General features: G+C 47.7%; 1 protein-coding gene across 1 annotated transcript in view; it reads left to right on the top strand.

Moving 5' to 3' along the window:
* LOC113437698 (microtubule actin crosslinking factor 1) overlaps window positions 1-23,683 on the top strand; it is a 282,960-nt gene that overhangs the window by 180,060 nt on the left and 79,217 nt on the right. Inside the window, 13 exon segments of the mRNA XM_087939498.1 lie at window positions 256-432; window positions 866-989; window positions 1,267-1,475; window positions 2,279-2,596; window positions 3,508-3,677; window positions 6,243-6,399; window positions 7,672-7,789; window positions 12,182-12,244; window positions 12,823-13,064; window positions 14,552-14,681; window positions 15,713-15,912; window positions 17,208-17,703; window positions 18,538-20,009. Coding sequence (XP_087795624.1) covers window positions 256-432; window positions 866-989; window positions 1,267-1,475; window positions 2,279-2,596; window positions 3,508-3,677; window positions 6,243-6,399; window positions 7,672-7,789; window positions 12,182-12,244; window positions 12,823-13,064; window positions 14,552-14,681; window positions 15,713-15,912; window positions 17,208-17,703; window positions 18,538-20,009 — 3,876 coding nt within the window.

Below are 23,683 nucleotides of genomic sequence, written 5' to 3'. Positions count from 1 at the left end.
TCTTTTTATTCTTTTTTCTTTGTATTAATTTTTACTGTTGTAATTCTAATCTTTAATAACATTGTTTTAAAATTGTGAGCCTCCATGGTGAGGCAGCAGCCTAATGGTTTTTCGGCGGATTTCTCTGAGACCGCTGGGAAAGGCGAGCACCTCAGTTCATGTCGGGCCTTGTCCCTGGAAACAGAAAAAGTGTTCTTGGGGGAGAGGGGGAGTATCTTTAGAAAAGTCCCACTGAGCCTTTTCTCCTGTTTGCAGTGCTCTGCCCTTGGCCTCCACCTGAACCTCCTGCTGGATCGCTCTCGGCAGTTCCAAGATGTAGCAGAATCTCTCCGGTCGTGGCTGCAAGAGAGCGAAGAGGCTGTGACCCTCCTCCTGGTGGAGCCCATTTCCTCTGATCCGGCCATTTTGCAAAGGCAGCTGGCTAACACCAAAGTAAGCCAGCAAGTACACTTACTCCTTGGCTTTAACCTTTTGCAGACTTTTTACCTGTAGTTTCCGCTAGAAAAGGCTGGGCCACACCCACATGAGCCTGCCTTTGTTGGGGGGGGGGAAACCTTCTCTCAGGGGAGCCTCAATGGAACGAGGCCGTCAGCTGGGAATTGGCACCTTCCCCTCACCTCCTGCCTTACGTAACGGGTTCTAGCGGGTGAAGGAAAACCAGGAATAGTTTCAGTTTCATTGTACGCATCTTGAGCATTGACAATAAACATTGGATAGATTGATTGATAACTGTGCGTTTCTGAGGGGGGGGGTTCTACCTAGGCTTGACCCTCAGAACCCCTTTCTGAAGACTTTGACTCCTTTAGTCCAGTTCTAGTATTTCTTCCTGCGTTGATTCCTGCCTCCTTCTCGTTGCTTCCAACAGCACCTGCAGGAGGACCTTGCAGAGCATCAGGTGCCTGTAGAAAAGCTTGAAAAAGCTGCTCGGTCCCTCCTGGAAATAAGGGAAGCCCCAGTTCCTGACCACAGAGGCATCCAGCAGACCACAGGTAAAGCGGGGGCGGGGGGGGGAGGGTGTCTAAGGAAGCTGTGCCAACCTGGTGCACTTCAAGTCTATTCAGCATGATCAATGGTTAAGGGTAGCTGCGGGGGCGGGGATTAAAGTGAGGAAGGAGGCGCCCCGGAGTATTTACAGCCTTAAGCCCCTTCTGAGCCTCTTGGGCAGTTTCTGATAATGCTAGAGAGTCTTGAATGCTTTGGTTCCAAAGTTCTGCATTTTGGGGGCCATTGGAATTTCCCACTGTATTTCATTTGACTCTTGCACAGATTCCATTATGAGCCGATTTCAGAGCCTTTCCTGTCGGATGGCCGAGCGCTCGGATCTTTTGCAGAAGTCCATTGCTCAGTCCCAGAGTGTCCAAGAGGCGCTGGAGAGCCTCCTTCAGTCCATGGCTGAGACTGAGGAAACTCTCAAAGGGGAGGATGGGTCTGCATTTTCCTCCCTTTCCATCCAGGAGGCACTCGCTACAAACACAGTAAGATATTTCACTTAGATTTCTGACTGTGGTCTTGCTCCATAATTTTAAAAAGATGGGGATTTTTTGAACACTGAAAATGTTTCTGAATAACCTGGCGTTTCCTTGTCTTTATCATTATTATTTTACCCAAATCCAATTTTGAAAATGAAAATGATATGAAAACCATAGTTGTTGCTTTCGGTACAAAGATTTGCTGTATGGCACCGGATGGGTGATAAAAGCCACTCCTTGAGTATGTGCAGAGTGCCTGAGCATCTGAGATCAAAATGGAGATCCAGCTGAATGTAGAATATAGAACATGTGGCTACTTAGGAGTAAATTGGGACACTTCTCACGCAAAGTCTCCAGAAAGGAGTGATGAATAAAATAGTATCTCCCAAAGTTCATTAGCCAAAAAGCAGAGTTCCTTCCTGCAGGGAGAGCCGGAATCTGGAATGATTCCAAACTTCTGAGTTGCTTCTATCCAGCCTTCAATCTCAAAGGACCTGCATCTTTTGCAGCCGTAAAGAGCAGCCAGCCAGGCTCTTGGCATTGAGCTGAGCCTTGAGGGGGATATTGGGGAAGAGCTTGTGAAAAGGCCCCAGTCCAAGCAGAAGCAGGGGGTCCTATGCGGCGGTGGCGGCTGCACTGCACTTTATCCCAGAGGGATAAAAAGAGAACACCCCGGATTTCCTTGGATCTGTGAGACAGCCTCAGCTCCCGCTTGTTAAAAGAAAGGCTGGCCCAGAATCCAGGGCTCCTCTTCTCCCAGGCGGCAGGCCGCTCTCCTGAGCCCAATATGTGCGTCCTTCCTGTTGCAGAAGCTCAAGCAAGACATTGCCAGGCAAAAGAGCAGCCTGGAAGCCACTCGTGAAATGGTGACCCGGTTCATGGAAAGCGCCGACAGCACCACCGCTGCCGCCCTCCAGACCAAACTGGCGGACGTGACCCAGCGCTTCAGCCACCTGTGGCGGCAGCAGCAAGAGAAGGAAGACACCTGGAAGAAGGTCCTGCCCCAGATGGAACAGTACGAGCAGCTCTCAGAGAAGCTGAAACAATTCCTGGAGAGCCGAGGGCGGATGCTGGCCTTGGGAAACCAACCCGAGCAGGACATTGTTCACTTCGCCCAGCAGATCCAGGTGAGAAGCTGCTGAGCAAGGTGGGGCCAGGCTCAGGACTGGGGGGCGCGCCTGGTTTCTGGTCCCTGGGCTTTTGGCGTTGGGGTTTTGTTAGAGCTGGCAGGCTCCAACCAGGGAAAGAGGAGGGGCAAAAAATCCCTCCAACAAGCCATGCAAACTGAATAAAGGAACACATTTATGCACCACGTTCCTTTTGGGAATGCGCTTGGACTAAAGCTCCTCTGGCTTTCCACCCTAAAACTTCCTGCCAAGGGAGGAGGCCTCCATAAACCACCTTCTGCTGGGTTACCCAGGGGCCCCCGAATGCAGTTTGGCTGCAGGATTTTTCTTCCTGGCTCTTGTCCACCTGCTGGTCAGTCAGTTTGCAGAGATGAGGTGAAGGAAGTGCAGGAGGTTTCCAGTGAAGCTGAAGAGGTGAGAGGTGGCAGAGCAGAATTCTTGTAGGTCAAAAGATAAAGAGCTCTGGGCGCTGCAGTTGCCCAGCGGGGATTTTGCATTTGCATATTCTTTTTCAGGACAGGCTTTGCCCGCATACATTTGCGGGTAATCTATCCATAATTGTAATTTTAAAGTTCAAATTCATATCAAAGGATGATCGGGATCAAGGATGATCAAGAATGACCTTGTTGGGAATCCCAGGAATCAGTGCAAGGTGTTCCAGGGAGGTGCTCCCCAGCCTCTTTGGGGACTGGATCCCAGGTGTTTCACAGCCCTAATCCAGTTGCCTTCGGAGACCAGTCATCTCCGTTGTCCTTACCTGACATGATTTGTATGCAGGGATTGCTACTGCTGTCCTTCATGACTTCCAGGGACCAGGAGGGTCTTGACGTTTTGGACCGAGTCATAGGTGCTCTTCACTTCAACCCTATCTGTCCTGTGTCCCCCCCACCCCTGTTTCCTGATGCTTCCAGGAACTGAATTCCGAGATGACGCAGCGTCATGAGGATCTGGACAACCTGGAACATTTAACCACGGAGTTAAGTTCTTGTGGGTTGGTGTGGACTGGCTTCTCCTCACACCAAGAGAAGGTGCACAGTTTGCGGAAAGAGTTCACTCAGCTGCAGAAAGCCACAAAGGACAGGTGAGAAGGAGTTCTCCCAGCCAGAGGGGTGGTAGGAGCCTTGCAGAGGAAATTTGTGGGGGATTAAATCATTGTAATTCTTTGATTGCGTCCAGATTGCTTTCAGCTGGGAAAAGGATGGAGGCAGAGAAGTGAAGGCTAAGAGGACAAACGATCTCCTCCTCTCCAGAATACTGTTTTTGAAGTTAGGGTGAGGAAGATGCTTGCCCCTATCGTGGGCCATTGCCATGAGGAATAAAGTTAACTATGCAATAAGAATAAAAATGATGCCTGGGAGGCTATTTGAGTTCAGCAAAGGGGACAAAAGGCCTCCCTTTCGCTTCCTGAATGTCCGGGGATCTTTATCTTAGGATAATGTCTGAACAAAGCCTTAAAACAATTCAATGCTATCTTATACCCAGACAGGAGGTTTGCTTAATGACTGCAGTGTTCATTCTACAACTGTTACATCTGCTTGAGAACTGCCACAAAAAGGTCATAAAAAATTGTGTCAGTCACATGGACACCTTGACAAATGACCATCACGATACACAACAGAAATTCCAGGCTCCCCTACAGTCATAAGTCTGGGATTCCCGGAGCCAAGGGGATAAAAACGGCCTTCTTCTCTTCAGCCTCTCCCCATCCCCTCTCTTGAATTGTCTTCTGAAGCTTGGTAAACTTCTCCCAAAGCAGGCAGAGCAGACAAAACCTGCCACTGGAATAACGGGGAGGAGCACTCCCACTTCGTTTTATGCTCCGTTCACACGCCCCTCGCCTGTAAAGACAGCAGCGGGGGAAACCTGCAACTTTCTGCTTCTGGAACAAGTGAAACGGGTTCAAAGCTTAACATTTGGCTCCATCTCCACGATACCCCCTGCGCCCTTTATACGAGGTGTGTGCTCTCCTTCTCAGGGGAGGCTACCCAGCCACATAAAAGACTCTTATTTCCTCTCAGCCATTCAGGTGGCCCTTTGGTGCTGCAGAGGATGGTTGTCTTTAAAAGACAACAAATATTAGCTGCTCAGAGTCACTTTGCAGAATGGGGTGGGGGGCCAGGGGGGCATGTAAGTTTAAGAAATAAATATTACCTTCTTCTCTGCCCCATTTATTATGTGCATGTGTAATTTATGTGCTGGTAGACACAATTCCATACATCGGGGTGTTTCACTGAGGGCTGCATCAGGGTTGTATGTGACCTGGGGGGGGCGCGGAGGAAGGGCAGGGCCAGTTCGATGTCACTCGTGTGATCAAATGCCACTTTGGCCAGTAGTTTGTTTTGCCAGCACTCGGTCAGTGAAAAGGCCCACATTCTTCACGGGCCCCATTTTTGCTGGCAGAGGCACCGCGGTCCAGATCTAAGTACCCCGCAGGCCTGATCCGACCCCCAGGACTTGAGTTTGACAACCCTGCCATCAACTGACAATTTTCACCTTTCACAAAAAAAGATCTTTATAATGCTTCAACCCTCCCCTAAATTGTAGTTTTTATTTTGCTGGAAGGAAATATATTCTATCATGTATAGTTTTACACGGAGATCTACCAATGTATTTTAAATGCTTTTTTATTTAGCTTGAATTATTTATTTGTTACAACCACTGCTCTCAATAATAATAAAAATGTTGATTCAGATTGGGTTATCCAGAATGTATGTGCTGTGCTCACAGTTCTAATTGCTTAAGAATCTTGGAACAAGAGGGCTTTTCCAGCTGCTTCGGATTCAGTTCCAGAAATGGTGATTTGAGGTGCAACTATAGCATCTTTAAAGAAGGCACATCTTTTCCTCAGATTATTTGGCATTGGGAAATCCTGGAAAAAGTCACAACTACTTTAAAGAGCTACATACATGTACTACGTTGCTATTCCCTTGTACACTGAAAGAGCTACATACATGTACTACGTTGCTATTCCCTTGTACACTGAAAGACCTTTCTGGAATCAGGTCTGAAAGATTGCACAGCCAGATTAGGAATTGGTGTAGGTATAATTGATTGCAGGATGCTTCTTTCCTCTATTTGCCACTGCAATTTACTAAGAAGACTGAATGAAACAGACGAATCAATCTTTTATTATTGAGGTTGTTCAAAATATTCATGTAATTAATTGTGGCATTTATAATTGACCCAGGTAAGTAAAACAAATGGTTAAAGGAGTAAAGGTCTATAATCCTTCAGTCTGCACCCAGCTTATCTAAAACTGCATTGGAGAGAAAAAGAAGATATGAAAGATATGGCTCTTACTCCTATGAGGAAGTGTTTTCCAGGCTATAAGTGGATGGCAGCATCCTCTGTGACTTGCATGTACCCAGTTCATAGATGCATCTCAAAATGCTTTCCCACATACAGAATTCATAACCAGCCCAAATACTCAGAATGCCAGTTTGCCAATTTTGCATGGCTCATAGCAACTAGGTGGATCAATGGATCCAGTAGGTCCTTGTGGCGGACAGGGACAAAGTCCCTCTGTCCAGTGGCTTACGAGAGGCATCGGGCGTGGCTTCCCCTTCCTCCTCTGGCTGCGATTGTGCTTGCCAGATAGTAAGTAAGTGCTTCACAGCCCCCTACCCCTTTTTTAATCCATTCCCAGGGAAAAAGGAGCTTCGTCTTGTCAAGAACAGTTGGATGTATTCCGAAAACTGGTTGGGTCGCTCAGGCAGTGGCTGGAGGAAACAGAGAGGAATATCCCAGCTCCTGAGACGTCTTTGGGCACACAGGAGTTGGAGAAGCGGAGGCAGCAAACAGAGGTGGGCAGGGGAGAAAGGCGTCCAGAAGCCATTTTATAAGCAAACTCGTGAAAAAAGTGGAAGACGCCGGCAGGGGTGGGATTCAAAATTTTTTACCGCCACTTCTGTGGGCGTGGCTATGTGGTCATGTGGCTGGGTGGGTCAAAAGAGATAATCTCACTTTAACGATGCTCTTGGAGCAGGGGGTTGGACTAGATGACCTCCGAGGTCCCTTCCAGCCCTGGATTGCTTTGCTGTTTCAAAGCATCCTCTGAAGCTGTGTCTAGTGCCAGGGTTTATAGTCCTTTTTCCCTCCCTCCCTCCATATCTCATTCACTTTCCCTTCCCTTCCCTCTTTCTCCCTTCCTTCTCTTTCTTTCTTTCTCTCTCTCTCTCTCTCTCTCTCTCTTTCTTCGCACCTCCCCCCGTGCCCGGTTTTGGGCTTAGGAAGCCTCCCTGGAGCCTCCTGGGAGCCAAAACATGGCGTGGGGGGTGCACCACACACCCCCATGCCCCATTTTGGATCTAGGAGGCGTCCCTGCACTTACCTGGGAGCCAGAACCCGGCACGTGGGGACTCCTGGGAGGAGCTGGGCCAGCTGGTCTTTGGAACTACCAGTTCGTCCAACTGGATGTAAAATTAATGTCCAGTTCGCTCGAACCGGCCCGAACTGGCTGAATCCCACCCCTGAGGACGTGGCTTTATCACTGTATTTTGGCAGTTATCCTGACAAGGAACTGCTACTTTGTGCAAAAAGCTCTTCGAAAGGTGAAATCCCAAAGTGATGGTGGCAAAGTCTACCTCGTGTGCGGTTCCACCTCCTGGTAGGCAGCCACCTGCCCCTCCTCCCACCCTCTTTGCTGATTATCTCCAAACAGATTTGTAGTCATGTTGGAAGTGAGTGGACACTTTCATTGTCATGGTGTACCCTGCAGCCACAGGCCTCTTGCCCACCGCGTCTTGTGTGGCCAAAGGTAATAGAGGGTGGCTGCCCAGATGCCCTGCTTACTCAGGGCTTACTCAGAGGGAGGGAGCAGGCTGGCTGTTGCCAAAAAGGCTGGCCTGCTAAGAAACTGAAAGAATAAAATGGTGGGGGGGGCAGGACCGTATGCAGCTCTCAAAACCTTTAGAGTAGCCTCAGAATTTCCCCCAAATATGGTGGTCATTTTTAATGTAACAGAAGGCAAAATAATTACGGGAAGGAATGTTGAATGTGTCAAATGGCCATGGAGTCTTGGGACCTGTTCATCCGCCAGTGGCCACGTTCTTACGTGTTCTCTGTTCTGTCTTCAGGTCTTTGTGGAAGAATGGCTAGCAAAGAGGATTCTTGTGGAGGAAATGAACCAACGGGGGACGGCTTTAGAGAATTTAATCGTTGAGATTACAGCCCCAGATGCACAATCCAAGACAGGTAGGAGACTGAGAAGTGCACTCTTTCTATTCTTACCTGCCTCTCTTTAAACTTCCAGTCTGAATTTAGTTCCTTGTTAGATAACAATTATGGAAGGCTTGGAAGAGGAAGAAGGTAAAGACGCACCGTTGTCCTGTTCCAACTTTTCTCCCGTTCTTGGCAGAAACTGAAGATGGAAAGCTCCTCTGTTTACATTCCTACATTGTGTTCCTATAGACTGCCAGAGACCTTAGGGAGGAATAGGCTCACTGATGGAATGAGGGAAGTAATGTCTTGCTCTGAGGAAGGTCTCTAATTAAATCAGTTAATTAAAGGGTGCCAGGTAGCAAAACTTGGATGAAATGGTGGGCTGGCCCTCCGAGCTTCGGCCAGTTGACTAGCGTGGAAGATGACTCAGATGGCAGCTTCCACTCTCTCTCCTCATTGGCTAAACCCACCGGAGGGGGAACAGTCGTAATCAAAACGCTTGGAGGGGACCCTCCCTGGTTGACTGTGGAATAGATATAGTACTCAGCTTAGAGGGATCAAATGGTTGGTTCAACTAGTCGGCCCTTTTTCAAACAACCTCCCAATGTAACAGAATAAGACAGTTGGAAGGGACCTTGGAGGTCTTCTAGTCCAACACCCACCCACCCACCCCGCTCAAGCAGGAAACCCTACATAATTTAAGGCAGCCTAGAATGAATGCTGCACTGCAGAAGCTGTGCTTAATAAAAGTGCTTAAAATGTTCCATGTGCATTTGTAAATCCCCCCAACAGAATTTTGCTTAAATCTGTCAAACATGAATGCCATCTAGAGATTTTCCTCAGTTAATCACTGCGGTTGGGACTGGCAGCTCCGTCACTAAGTGATGCAGTTGTAAAGCAAAAAAAAAGAGATCACATAACCATATTGACCTATAATGTACTATAAATAGCACTTATTAAATTAGCCCCAGCTAATAAATTACATGTTAATTGCAAGATTATACAGCACTCAAAGGCAGACAATATTTCCCTTCCATTTTACAAGAACCGCGTTCCTTGAAGGACATTGAGAAACACGAAGCCAAACACTTTGAGGAGTTGCTTAATTGCCCCTTGGAAAGAGCGGCAGGTCAGTCCTGCCTGACAGACATTCCATATCTGTGACATCACCATGGTTTTCGAACCACATGCAGAGCACCGAATATTTCCCAGGGATGGTTGAGGGCCTCTCTTTCAAACAACCACCAAGATTTCTGGAACAAGGTGCTTTGGACGGGGGGAGAGGCCAGGCTGGTCAGCCAGCTAATGCTGAATGTTTTTTTGTTATCTGGTGTTTTACAGGCAGGTACAAAAACAGAGACAGTGTGGTGTATTGATGCTAGGCTGGGACTCGGCAGAACAGGTCCAAATACCGCTGTCTATAGTGATTCTCCATCATTATTGGGTCACGGTTGTCCCAAAGGTGGTCCTTTTTCAAGAGGCAACTGGACTTTCTGGTTTTTCTTCGAAGGCGTTTCACTTCTCAGCCAAGAAGTTTCTTCAGCTCTGACTGAATGGTGGGAAATGGAAGGATCCAGTCAGAGCTGAAGAAACTTCTTGGATGAGAAGTGAAACGCCTTCGAAGAAAAACCAGAAAGTCCAGTTGCCTCTTGAAAAAGCTCCCACTCATCTCTCAGCCCCATCCCTCTCACCGGAGAAGATGGGTGCGGGTGGGCCCAGGGTCCAGTCGGAGCTTATGGCAGGTGCAGACTGCAGGTTGTCCTGGGGTTACATGCCATGCAATGAACTCTTACACCAATTCACCTCGTCTCACAACAGGATGGCCCTGGCTGGTGTATCACACTCAGTTAAAAATAAAACCAATAAATACACATAAAACAATCATTAAAAACTACAAAAATCACCAAAAAGTGCACGAAAGAAGAGAGGGTGGTGTTAATTGCAGTAAGAGAGCCATTGCAAAATCTTCCGGCTTCCTGGGACCCCCAACCTGATAATATATTTGATAATATAATCTTGATGGATTTGCAGAATGTTGAGAGGGAGGGAGGGAGCTGATCTTACTTGGGGGAGGGCGCGATAAGATTCCCCAAGGCAGGTTCCAGGGCAGAGATTAATGACCACAGTTGACTGTATACAGTGCAGAAGGATGACCGTGGCTATAAACGAAATCACAGCCCTGCAGTTACTTCCCAACCACGTAGTGCCTTCCACTCTTTCTTAGCTAGATTGATTTTTGTTTCCCCCCCAATATATTTTAAATCTCCCATGTTTGTCCTGGGGAGTAAAAAAAACAGCAACTGTGGGTCCTAACCATTTTGTTCTTCTGTGGTGCAATAAGTTTGATCCCTGGGGTCTCTGTCAGCCACACCCCTCACTCCGGAGTAGACTGTGGCTTGACTCCTGCACTCCTTGGCAGCCCATATAATTGCTTCCAATTGTTTGCCTTGCACTTTGCAGAAGTAAAATATGCAACAGCCCTTTTCCCCGGCTGCTCAGGTCAGAGGGCTCCTTCCCATGATGACACAAAGGCAACAGTGTGCAAGCGCTCTATAGGGGCTGTGCCGTTGCCGGGGAACCCAGATCGGGCCTCAAAACAACAGTCGTGTTAGTGAAGCCATCATGCGCTGGGCATAGCGAAAGGCAAGCTACACCGTCCTTCCAAATGGAACATTCACTGTGACACCTTATTTGTTTCTGTTAGGGCCCCTCCAAAACAAGCATTCTTTGGACCGATCGTGTTGCAATTAGAAAAATAAAATGCAAAAGGGAGAAATGTTAATAGTGAGAGCAGTATAATAATTTACCTTTATTTATGCAGGTAGTTCTATAACGCTTAATCACATGCGTTGCAGCAAAAGATGTCACGATAACCTTAGGCTGCTCACAGCATTGCAGGGTCTCCTTCTGGGGTTCCTCAGCCGGGTGCAGAGAGAGTTTCCATGCCAGCGTTCTCATAACGGAAAGCAGCAGGCATTTTGAATTAATAGATTAATTAGATTAATAGACGGTCCCAGAAATGAACAGCCAAGCAAACAAGTCTCTCAGAGAATTGATTTCATTCTACTAAAAAGAGGGGGCAGCACAAAAATTCCAACCACTATCTTTGTTTTCAGATGGGAGCCTTCGAGATGTGTCATTCAAAATGGTTAACTCTCTTTCTCCTGTGCATTGGTGAAAGAAAGATGCAACCTCTTGAATCCGGGAGCATGAGCCTGCTTTTGTACCCGTGTTTCCCTGAAAATAAGACCGGGTCTTATTTTATTTTGGGGGGTGTCTTATTCCCCACTCCCCATGTATGGTAAACCCACTTTTGCTTGCTTGCGGTGGGGCAGGAGGCCACGTGGCTTGCTAGTGTCGCTGCCACAAGGCAGGGGGGACGGACTGCCCCATGCACCCTGCATCAGCCAGTTCCCCCATGCCTTGCCTTGTGGCCACCACACCAGCAGCCCCGTCCAGCAGGACCCCGCATGGCTGCCAGCCCACTTCTTCGGCTTGCTCACAGCTGCAATGGAACAGGAAGCTGAGCAATGCGCCAGTGCGAGTGCTGCAGCCAAGAGGTGAGGCGGGTGGAGCTTCCCCATTTGCCCCACACTGGCTTACCGCAGGGCCCCCGCAGTCAGGCCATCCACGCCCTGACACACGCTTCGATTCACAGCCATGCACCAGCACACTGCTCGGCCTCCTGCTCCATTGTGGCCATGAGCAAGCGGAAGAAGTGGGTCGGGGTTCCTGCTGCACATGGTGGTTGTTGCTGTCGCCATGAGGCAGGTGTCGGGGTGTGGATGGCCTGGCTGCGTGGGCCCCGATGGAAGCTGGTGTGGGGCACATGGGGCAGCTCCATCACCACCCCACCTTTTCTTGTGGCCGTGGCACCATGAGCAACCAGGTGGAATGGGCGGGCGGACGGGCGGCTGCGCAGGCTCTTAAGTGGCGTTTATTTTGGCAGTAGGGCTTATATTAGGTACACGCATAAAGCATGCTAGGGCTTATTTTGGAGATAGGTCTTATTTTCAAGGAAATTGTATTTACACACTAATTAAATGTGAATTCACTCTCACACTTGGACCTTCATTAATGGCATTTTATGTTGATAGTTTGAAAAGGGCATGCCTTAGCAGTAATTTTTTTCTGTATGATTAAAAATAATGCATAAGTGGTTCTCCTACCCTAAAGGGGCTCATGACAATCTAACTCAATGTTTCTCACCTTTGGCAATTTTAAATATGGCTGGTTGGGGATTTCTGGGAGTTGAAGTCCATACATCTTAAAATTGCCAAGGTTGAAAAACACTGATCCAGTTCGTTTATAGCAGCATGAAGGGATGTTAGTTGTGCTCCAGCAGTGAAGGATACAACTTGTGTGTCTTTTCCAAAATATGACACTACCATGTCATGATGTCTCCTTTCTCATGATTTTATTCAGGTGCTGTGCTCCCTGCTGGTGGTAGTTCAACAGGCAGCGTCAATGGATATCACACCTGCAAAGGTGAGGCAATTCAGCTAATTGTGCATGCCTTGTGTCTTTATGTAACTGCGATGAGGCCTATCAATAGCAATTTTGTTTGCATTCCCATTGTTCAAACAAAGAGAGTAAGTTGCTTTGACCTTTGCAGTTTCTTTCTTTTATGAGTCAGGGGCCATGTGGATGGAGTAAAACCGGAAGGTTCTTTCCCACTCCTTCCCTTGTCACTCATCTCAGGTTATTTCAAAGGTTTTAACTAAGTGGAAATCATAGATGCCTCCAGAATGTAAAGCTTCCTTATGGCTCTCTAAGCAAAGGACCTGCCGATTCTGAGGAAGAGGATAGTTTAAAAGCTGCAGATTATGGAAATGCGGAAGTCTCTTTTCTTCCATCATCCCTTTTCTTAAGAAAAGGGGAGCCGGAGTGTACAGAAGGCCTTTCACCTGAATCGACCTTTGATGTTGTTCATGCATGTTGTTTATTACACTGAACATATGTAGACTCCTACATCTGTATCTGTTACATTGAGCCCTTATATGTATATAACCAGAAGCAAATTAAAGAATTCCTCTCATTCCACTTGGGTTCTTTTTCTGCCTTAGATCTGACAGAGATCCAGTGTGACATGTCGGACGTCAACCAGCAGTACGAAGGGCTGGGTGCTGCTTTACGGGGGCGTCTTGAGCAACTCTCGGCCATGTTGGAAAAGATGAGGGAGGCCCAGGACCAGGTGAACGCTGTGCTGACATGGTTGGAGGAGAAGGAGCAGGCTTTGAAAGTCCTGGAAGCTTCCTCTTCACCTACAAAATCGGAGACAATGAGAGCTCAGGCAGAACATAACAAGGTCTTATTTTCATGTATACATAAAAGCCTGTTTCTTGTTTTTTTTTAAACCATCCATAATAGTATTTTTCAGCAAAGCATATGGCAAGTGTCTTGACCTTTTGTAGCTTTTCCCCCAGGAGAACGATTCTCCGTTTGAGGCAGATCTGAAGCATCAAACTGAGTTTATAAATCCCTTTTCAGCCCTCCCACAAAAATATAATGTAGTTATTCAAATGGTTGAAATTCCATTTAAAAGAGATTTGTGGGTGCTCTGTAATATATTCTGGCATTACTATTACAAGTGCTGCTTGGAGAGTGTCCTTTCAAAGAACAGCCTACCATATTTTGGGGAGTATAAGACTCACTCCCCCCCACAAAATGGGTGGAAATGTCTGTGCATCTTATACAGCGAATGTTGCCGAAGCCCCGCCCATTCGCTGGCCCCCACCCTTCAGCCTCTGCCTCCCAGCCATTTGCCTCCTTGCAGCAAACAGCAAAAAGCCTGGTCAGCTTCAGCACAGCCTGATTAGCACAAGCAGCTGATTGTCGGTTGGATCAGCCTCCCGACGATCAGCTGTTCCAGGCTGCAGGGATCGCCATCACCTATTGTTGCCTCCGCGTGCCCCTATTTTGGCCTCTGCATCCCATTTTCAGCCTCCACGTGCCCCATTTTCCACCCATTCCGATCCCCACTGCTTGGAACAGGCCAAAAACAGGGCACCTGGAGGCAGCAATAGGCGATGGCGATCCCTGCAGCCTGGAATAGCTGATTGTTGGGAGGCCGATCCAACCAACAATCAGCTGCTTGTGCTAATCAGGCTGTGCTGAAGCTGACCAGGCTTTTTGCTGTTTGCTGCAAGGAGGCAAATGGCTGGGAGTCAAAGGCAGATTTTTTTTTCTTGTTTTCCTTCCCAAAAGCTATGTGTGTCTCATACTTTGGAGCATCTTATACTCTGAAAAATGTGGTAAATCCTTTTCAAATACGGACCAGTGTTTAGGTCAATCGTTCCCTCCCTCCAGATGCAGAGGCTTCAGGTCACAGGCTTTCAAGCCACTGAGGGGACAGATTCAAAATGTGTAGAACATGGGTGTCTTCAAGCCTCCGTGCGCAAGCAACTTTTCTATGGTTTCATAGGCCCCCTGGACTCTTGGGTACCAGTTTTTTTAGCCCTGGTGAGAAACAAAATGAATACCTTGAGATTTGTATTTTACCCATTGAAACTCCTCCAATTTTTTATCTAAGTAAGGTAGCGGATGCTTCCGATTTGGAGAAAAGCTGCCTTTTCATAAAGCCTAAAATAGGCTGAAAACGTTGGTCCTCGCCTTTGATGACCTTTGATGATCACTGATCACGGCCATCACTGTTCTAGCAGCAGCCTCTGCTCTCCTCAGAGGGAAGGAGAAGAAATCGAGTGGATGGAAAACATGTCTTGTCTTTAGCTCACTCTCAATCACGCCCACAGTCTGATGCTTCCCTCCCTCCTTCCTCTCCTCCTTTCTGAATAGGCGTTTTTGGGTGATCTGGAGCAGAACGCGGTGAAGGTCCAGGCAGCCAAGGAATCGCTCTCTGGACTCCTGAAGAAATACCCTGACTCTCCAGAAGCAAGAAACTGGAAGAGGATGTTGGAAGACTTAAGTACGTAGCCTAAGGATCTCGGGGAAACTCTGCAGGGGCTAATTAAGAACTCGGAACATTCCTGCCGGCCACCCTGAGTTTCCTCTGGTTGCCTTTCATTGTGTAAACCAGGGGGAGAGTGACAGCCTTAGGAGCAGTGAAGAATCTGTGGGATAAGGGAGCAGAACAAGAAGCGCACCATAAGAACATGCTTCTATGAAATGGCTGCCTGTAGTGGAGCATATATACCATGTTATTGATACTGGCTTCTTTATATATCTTCAGAACTTCTGGTTTGAACATGGTATAAGTGCTCCATAACATTTTTGGCAGCTTTCACCTTCAGGTGAGGTGGGCAGTATATAAGTTTACTATATAAATAAATAATAAATATTCCCAAAATTAAACCAAACATAAAAATTACAATAGTAGTAATAATGTGGTAGGCTTTTTTTAATCCTACAAGTTCCCTCAACCTTCTTGTCCCATGAGGTCCTGGGGATGAGCTTGCTGAAATACCACAATATTTGGCCCAGGAAAAAAACCCCTTTGCAATGATATGAAGTCCCAGAAAGAAGCTCAGTGACAGCCTGGGACATAAATCCAGGGCCATTATTCCCACCTATCAGGAACCTTGCCTGCATGATAGCACTTGTTGCCAGTGAGCATGTCTTCCCACATCCAGACAACTGTAGGAGTCAAAGGACATGATGCTGCAGACCAGGCTGGGTCTTGCAGAATGGATGTCTTCTCTGTACACAAGCAGGGAAGAGTCCTCACTATGGAGAGAGAGAAGGACACTTGGGCAGTGAATTTTGGCGTGAGAAAAGGAAAGAAGAAGCATAGCTGTGCCTATTTTCATCTGAGAAATGTTGGTGTAAGTGAGGGCAAAGAACCTTGATGTAAATATTGGTTTAGGCAGGATCCATTCTCATTCTCAGTGACTTGGCTCCTCTTTAGCCACTGGTTGTGGTAAAAAGATTTGTGCAAGATATTTTTCACTCTTGCATTATGTTGCCAATATCCCCAACCATGGTGGTTTCGGTGTTCAGATTCCAGGTGGGCAAATGCCAAGCAGGTGACAGAGGAGCGTCAGCAGAAGCTAGAAAAATCAGCCAATGAACTGGCAAGTTTTCAGGAAGCCGAAGGGCAGCTGAGGCCCTGGCTGATGGAGAAGGAGCTGATGATGAGCGTGCTGGGACCCCTCTCCATTGATCCCAATATGCTGAATGCCCAAAAACAGCAGGTGCAGGTAGGTCAAGCAAAAATCATGGCTTCCGCCTTTGTGTGTCTGTTGGGACGGAGTGGGGAGAGGCCAGGGTGGATGGAGTTGGGAGCTGAGGAGGCTGCATGGCCTTTCGCAGTTCCTCTGATTCCACTTCAGGCCCTGAGAGAGGAAAGGCTCATTTACGAATGCTTGGTTCGTTTAACGTCTTGCTCCTATTTAATGTGTCTCCCTCTTTTTGGGGAATAAGAAAGCATGCTGCTAAGAAATCTCTAGCCAGTCAGCCAAGAGGGAGGGAAAGTCTTCTTGATACTCATTCTGCCATTTGTTTATATGTTTGGAGTAGCAGCAGGACCAGTGAGGCCGCGGAATAGAACTCTATCGCCCTCGCCAGCATTTTTGAAAATCTGAGATGTATTGAAAACTCAGCCTCTGCAGTTCCTGTGCAACACTTCCAAAAACTCCACGTTCAGACGCTTTAAGAGTTTCCACATGGGCTCTTAGCTCTGTTGTCAGCCAGTTTAAACTCCTACTTTTTATGACTAATTTTTTTGGCTCTTAATTGATTTGTTAGTTAGTGTTATACATGTTCTACATTAAATGTTCCTTTGGAATGAAGATGAGATACAGTTTTTAATTGATGATATAAATATTGCCACTTGTTGCTTTGACCCTGAAGGTTCTTGGAAGAAGATGTTCCTTGGACCTGTTTTGTATTTGGCTCTCAAGTATGGTCATTCCACCAAGTCCCAGTCCATGAGGCTGGAATTGCTTCTTTGGTCACGGTAGCTGGAAAACAGGAGGTTGCAATGCAACACATTGTGGAAGACCCGTTGAGGGATTTCTAGGCCATCCTCCTAACTGTCCATACCCTAACAGCAGTACGCAGTCAAGGAAAATTATTATTCATACGGAATGTCAATAATGAGGATGAATAATGGGGAAAATGGGATCCAGCTATGGAATCCTAGAATCCTTACCCATCTTCCATAAAGCAAGAGCTCTCCTTAGAATGTTTTTCAGAATCCTTTGCAATGTGTGGGAGTTCATTTTCATGTTAATCCATATAAAGATGACCCCCCCGCCCATGGCAGAATACTTGAAAACCACCAATTATTTCACAGGAATAGGCATCTTAATTATTTCAGTGGAATTGGGGGAGGCAGTTAGTTTGTGGCTGTCTTCGTGGGTTTCTGAGTTCTTAAAATGGTGACTCCTACTATAGTGAGGCTAATAGCACCCATCCGTTCCTTCTCCCCTCATCTTTACCTTTTGTTTTAATCAAATGCCGCTAGTCCGTCACATTCATCTTTGTGTTGCAGTTCATGCTGAAGGAATTTGAAGCTCGGAAGCACCAGTATGACCAGCTGAATGAGGCAGCCCGGGGAATCCCCACCAGTCCTGGTGAAACGTCTCCACCCCACAGCCATGTGCAGGAGGAGCTCCAGGCTATCAACAGGAAGTGGACCAAGCTTACAGAACGCCTCAACTCTCGTTCCAGTCAAATTGACCAGGCCGTGGTCAAGAGCACCCAGTTCCAAGAGCTACTCCAGGGGTTGTCTGAGAAGGTGAAGGCCGCTGGACAGCGCCTGAGCACCCAGCCTGCCATCAGCACCCAACCAGAGGCTGTGAAGCAGCAGCTGGAGGAAACCAGTGAAATCCGGTCTGAGCTGGAGCAGCTGGAAGAGGAGATCACAGAGGCTCAAGCCCTGTGCGAGCAGCTCTCGGTTCTCATGGGAGAGCAGTACCTGAAAGATGAGCTCAGGAAGCGCCTGGAAACGGTCGCCTTGCCTCTCAAAGGGCTGGAGGATTTAGCAGGTACGGTGTTCACAGGTTTTGAAGTGAGCATTGTCATTTGATTGAGAAGTAGACTCAAAGCTCCAGAAGTTGTAGGAAGATGGTAGTGTGCAGTTGGGCCCAGGAGCTTCTAATGTACACATTTAGATGGCATTGAAATCAGCAGGGCCATTAGCGCACCTCAAGCCATTGGTCTCCTGGGAAGGAGCCTGTAGCTCACGTTAATGTTGTAAACACTCAAACACTAGTGCCCAAACACTCTGATGTGCATGGTGGTCCAGGAGACAATGCTGGCTCTTCCTTCTTTGTACTCTCACAAAGAAAGAACACCATACAAGGCAAAACCAAACTCCTTTATGGTTCAATTTGCCCAGCTAGAGAAGGACAGAGAAAATACCCAGCTAGAGAGGGACAGAGAAAATTCTCACTTCTCCAGGATGGCTCACCCAGCACACCATGAGTAATGTTACACCTCCCCAAAGATCACGTAAGGGACTGGTACAGTGTGTCCTAGAATTCCCATAGCTGAATGGTTCTCTGTTTTCAAATTCAGAAAATGTATTTTAAAATCTACAATAATTAGAACTAAAAATAATTATATAGGACTGTCCAGAGGAAAAAGGAAGATTGGGCTTAAGTCCCATACATCTACCCGAAGAAAATACAGAATGGCGGCCCATCCCATCCCACGTCAAATGCTTCTATTTCCTAGAGTAGCTTGCTTCAAACTTGTATAATTCATTCCCCACCCCACCCCCGGGACAAGTTCAAAGACTGGTATTTGAGTTGGTGCATTGAAAAAAAGGTTTGTATTGTGAAGTACATTTTCAGCCATGCATCCCTTCCTATTTCCAGGTGACCGGCTGAATCGCTTGCAGACGGCACTCGCCAGCTCCCAGCAATTCCAGCAGATGTTTGATGAGCTCCACACATGGCTAGAGGACAGACTGAAACAGCAGGCAGAGAGTGGGCCAATCTCAGCCAGGCTGGAGAGGCTGCAGTGTCAGATTCAGGAGCAGGAAGAATCCCAAAAGAGCCTTAACCAACACAGTGGCTCCTATGAAATGATTGTGGCTGAGGAAGAATCTTTGCTTCTCTCTGTTCATCCTGGGGAAGAGAAGACAACCATGCAAAACCAGCTGGTTAGCTTGAAAGCCAACTGGGAGGAGCTGAGCAAACAAATTGCCAGCCGGCACGCCAAACTTAAGGATTGCTTGCAGAAGGCCCAGAAATACCAACGCCACGTGGAAGACCTTTTCCCTTGGGTGGAGGATTGTAGGTCAAAGATGTTAGAGTTAGAAGTCACTCTGGATCTGGTGCAACTGGAAGCCGCTCTTCTGAGGTCAAAGGCCATGTTGAGTGATGTAGCAAAACGACGTTCCCTTCTAGAGATGCTGAATAGTGCTGCTGACGTCCTCATTGATGCATCAGAAATGGATGAAGACGACATTAGAGATGAGAAAGCAGAGATCAACCACAAGATGGATGTTATAACAGAGGAGCTCCAAGCCAAGACCGAGTCCCTTGAAGAGATGTCTCAAAGGCTCAAGGAGTTCCAAGAAAGTTTTAGGAACATTGAAAAGAAACTAGAAGGGACAAAGCACCAGCTGGAGATCTATGAAGCTCTTGGCCCTCAGGCCTGCAGCAATAAAAATTTGGAAAAACTGAGAGCTCAACAGGAGGCTCTTCAGGCCCTGGGAGCTCAGGTGGATTACCTCAGGAACTTCACTCAGGGTCTCGTGGAAGATACTCCAGATGGATCAGACTCTTCCCATCTCTTGCGCCAAGCTGAAATTGTCCAGCAAGATTTCAAGGGGGTGAAGCAAAAAGTAAATGAGTGTTGTAAAATCATGGAAAACAAGCTTGAAGGAATAGGACTATTTAATAATCACGTTCGGGAAATGTTTTCCCAACTGACTGACCTAGATGATGAGTTGGATAGCATGGGCCCTGTTGGGAGGGACATGGACAGCCTTCAGTCGCAAGCAGATGATGCCCAGGAATTTCTGGGCAAACTTCACCAGTTAAGACTGGATATCCAAGCTTCCGAAGAGAAATGTAGACAGATGCTGGACGAGGAAGGGAGTCCTGATCTCATAGGGCTGAAACGTGAACTAGAGACCTTAAATAAGCAATGCATCAAATTGACTGAAAGGGGGAAGAGCCGCCTGGAGCAGGTGGAGACCACGCTGGCTCGCGTCAAAGACTTCTACAACAAGCTCAAGGAGCTGAACTACATGACCACCGCGGCAGAAGAGGGTGAAGCACTGCAGTGGGTAGTTGGGACTGAGGTGGACGTGATCAACCAGCAACTGGCCGATTTCAAGGTAAGAGCCTTTCCACCCTAAAGGTGTTTCCTGTTTATACTGGATCCAGTCCTGGTTGTGTGCTTGACTTTTCTGAGTTGCGTATTGTCTTCCTTGACTTTACCAGGATGAGTAATTCCTTGACTTTACCAGGCTGGGAGGTAAAATGTGGCACAAAAAACCAGCTTGTGCCTTGGGGTAAATTTCAAATCAGTATCCATTTGGGTAGTTTTAGGAAAAGTGTCCCCTTGGGGGGGGAGGTCTTTGCTTAGAATACTTGTATACTTGTTTGTGTACTCTAAACATTAAGTTAAAAGAAAAGAAAATGGTGAAATGTTTTGGTGCAAAATAGTTACATGTATAGTTGCATGTTTCAAGAGAGGCAAGACAGCCATCACTTGAGGATGCTGGGATGTGTATTCCTGCTTAGTAGAGGGTTGGGCCTGATGGCTCCATCCACTCCTTCCGACTCTTGGATCCTGTAATCGGAGTCCTATTCTGGTTCAGATGTTGGAGGTCTTACTAGCTCCACGTAAGAAACCTTGGGGTCTACAATGGCGCTAGGTGGGTTTCCCCAGGTTTCTCAAAGCTTTTGAAGTGCTGTATAGGCAAATCTTTCATCCTCAGGCGATTTCATTCTGAGGAAGCCTAAAGGGAGCTTTTAACTGGGCTTCTTTGGGTAACAGCCACCTTGGATTCTCCGTGCTGGACAAGTACAGCAGCCTTCTCAAGTGCTGAGCACGATTACGCTCCCAGCTTTTGGGGAGGAAAACAAGAAAAAAAATCTGACTCTGCCTCCCAGCCATTTGCCTCCTTGCAGCAAACAGCCAGTTTCAGTTTCAGTTTCAGCACAGCCTGATTAGCACAAGCAGCTGATTGTCAGTTGGGTCGACCTCCCAACAATCAGCCGTTTCAGGCTGCAGGGATTGCCATCGTCTATTGCTGCTTCCGCCTGCCCCATTTTCGGCCTCCGCGTGCCCCATTTTTCAGAACGGGCAGAAAATGGGGCACGCGGAGGCCAAAAACAGGATGCCGAGGCCAAAAATGGGGCACGCGGAGGCGACAATAAGTGATGATGATCTCTGCAGCCTGAAACAACTGATTGTTGGGAAACCGATCCAACCGACAATCAGCTGCTTGTGCTAATCAGGCTGTGCTGAAACTGAAACTGAAACTGGCTGTTTGCTGCAAGGAGGCAAATGGCTGGGAGGCAGAGGCTGAAGGGTGGGACCAGTGGGAGGGCAGAGCTTTTCTGTATAAGACGCACAGACATTTCCACCCACTTTTGGGGGAGAGAGCATCTTATACTCCGAAAAATATGGTACATATCCATCCCAAATAAATGCATTTTTAAAAATAGATTAATTAATGCAACCATGTCATTTCAGGAAATCCACTCCCCAAAGTTTGGTGTGAAAATGGTAGAATGTTGTATGAGAACCCAAGACTGGGTAGATTTTGACATTTTGGAATTCTTCCCTGGAGCATCTAAATATCTCAGCAGGAACGTTGAGTTCATGAAATTTGGGCCACCGGGAAGAATTGTGAATGTAGATGTTCCTTATTTGTTATTGGGGAATATTATGAGCTCGAATCTGAGCTCTCTCTTGGAACTAGACACTAAGGAAATGTTGTCTTCCAACCAAAATAAGCAGAACCACATTTCAAAAATGAAATTTTACTTTCAGGATGCAGATTTTCAAAGAATGGTAATTAGAGAAAAGATTTGTGGGATTTTGATGGATAACAAGTAAAAATCAATGTTATTTGCAAATTATATGATTATTTGTTTTGTAATTCTACTGCCTTTGTTTAACAAATCTGCCTTGTTGACATGTTGTTCTTGTGAATGGATAGTAATTGGTTAACTGGGGAGTGTTTTTCAAGTGCTTAGGTTGACATAGTCTTGGAAGAATCAAGGCATAGGTTGGTTCAAAGGGTAGAGCCAAGGGCTCCCTTAATAATGGGACAGAAAAGTCCAGTTGGAAAAATGCCTCCAAGGTTCACCAACTTGTGATGGCAGCTCTTTCCCATCCAGGCAGAAAGAAGCAGCCCAGTGAGGCAGGAGCTTCCATCGGCCCCTGGCTGACCAGGTGGAGGGACTTTCTTGCGGTGTTCTCATGCGCCAGCGGAAGCTTGGCTGGAGCCGAAGGGAGGTTGAGACAGTGGGAGAAACAAATGTGGGTGGCATCTGCACCTCAGAGCGTTAGGTTGGGTGGGCATCCGGAGCAGGACGGAGCATTTCCATGATTTGGGCCCATGGCTGTGGCGGCAGTGTTGTTAAATCCAAATCCCTCTGTTGCTCTTTTAAAGGAAAGCTTGGGTGGGCCTGAGCAAGCCCGGATGAAGAAGGCACGGGGGCTTCTGGGGGTTCCCTGACCCTGTTTTGCAGGAGCTGCCGGGAGGGAGAAGGAGGCGTTAGGGAGGGGAGGAAAAGGCTGCCTTGGAGGCAAGTTGCCGTTTTTTCAGAGCTATCACCGTAAGGACATTCCCTCTGCCCTTGGCAATGGAGCAGGTGCTGGGTGGGCGGGCTGAGTAATGCACGGCTCCCAGGATCTTCCGTCAGGCCCTCGGCTGCTTGGTTCTTCCGGTCCTGCAGAAAATCCCTGTATTTATTCCAGCTTGTGGCCAACCCAGTAGCAGGCAGTTTGGTTTCCGTCCCTCGGGGGAGTGAGGCGAGCCCCACTTTACCCAGGGGCTGCGGCTTAAAAGCTCTCCCCACGTCTTCGAACTTCCAAGCAGAGCTTTTCAGAAATGTTCTTCCCGTGCAGTTTTTGGACACCCGTCTCCCTTCTCCTCCAGCCAGCCGCTCTGCTGTGGGGAAAGGAGAGAGGCAGAGCTTGGGTGGAGCAGAGAGAGAGCAGGAGGGGGGGGGGTTGTCATTTGGGAAGTAGCAGCTGGAACGACTTGCACTTGGGGAGGAAGAGCGGGGAAATGGTTTAAAACGTTGGCGGGGAAAAGCGCCTGCCTCGAAATCTACGGGCTACTGCAGCTGACACGAGCGCATTGCCTTCTGCTGAGGAGTGCAGTTTAGTGCAGTGCGTAAACTCAGCCCCGGTGCTCAGTAGCCCCTAGTTTATAGTTCAGTGTTATGGGTAAACCTTGCCACCAGAATGGTTAGAGCAAATGACAGAAACATACAAAGATACGAAGCTTTTCCTCGATGTTTTTTTTCCCTGTTCGGGAGGATTTGTTAGTTTTTAATACCTATTGGGGGGATAATATGGTGTTAGTGTGCTCGGGCTGCGAAGGGAGCCCTGGGCTGCCATGTGGCCTTAGAGGTGCCAGCTATGGACCCTCACCCCTCCTCTTCCTTTGCCAGCAGCCCCATTGGGGAGGGAAGCATTCCGACCTCTTAGACTCTGGCCCACTATTTTAAGGTCCAGAGCCCCGTTTTTCCCTCTGATGGTGTGGGGCCCCCATACCATCCTCACAGATTGCAACCCCACCAGGGAGGACCAGTGCCACCCAGAAATCCTTGGTGGAGGAAGCGACAGTCGCTTCCTGTTTTTCTAGCAACAGCCATCTTGGTTGCAAAAGAAGGAAGGATGATCCTGTTTGAAAGCCATTTGGCAACCAGGCTGACCCCAGTGCCAGCCCTCTCCTCCTCCTCCTCCTCCTCAGGGCTGCTCAGTTGCCATCCTTTGCCAGCTTTGTCTAAAAGTCAAAGAAACAGAGGCCAGCAGCCAGGAGGA

Source organism: Pseudonaja textilis, chromosome 10, assembly GCF_049901715.1.
Source record: "Pseudonaja textilis isolate UNSWEBS1 chromosome 10, rPseTex1.2, whole genome shotgun sequence".
In the NCBI taxonomy this organism is placed as follows: domain Eukaryota; kingdom Metazoa; phylum Chordata; class Lepidosauria; order Squamata; family Elapidae; genus Pseudonaja; species Pseudonaja textilis.
The sequence above is the reverse complement of the archived record's forward strand: the minus strand, read 5'-3'. Positions and strand labels throughout refer to the sequence as shown.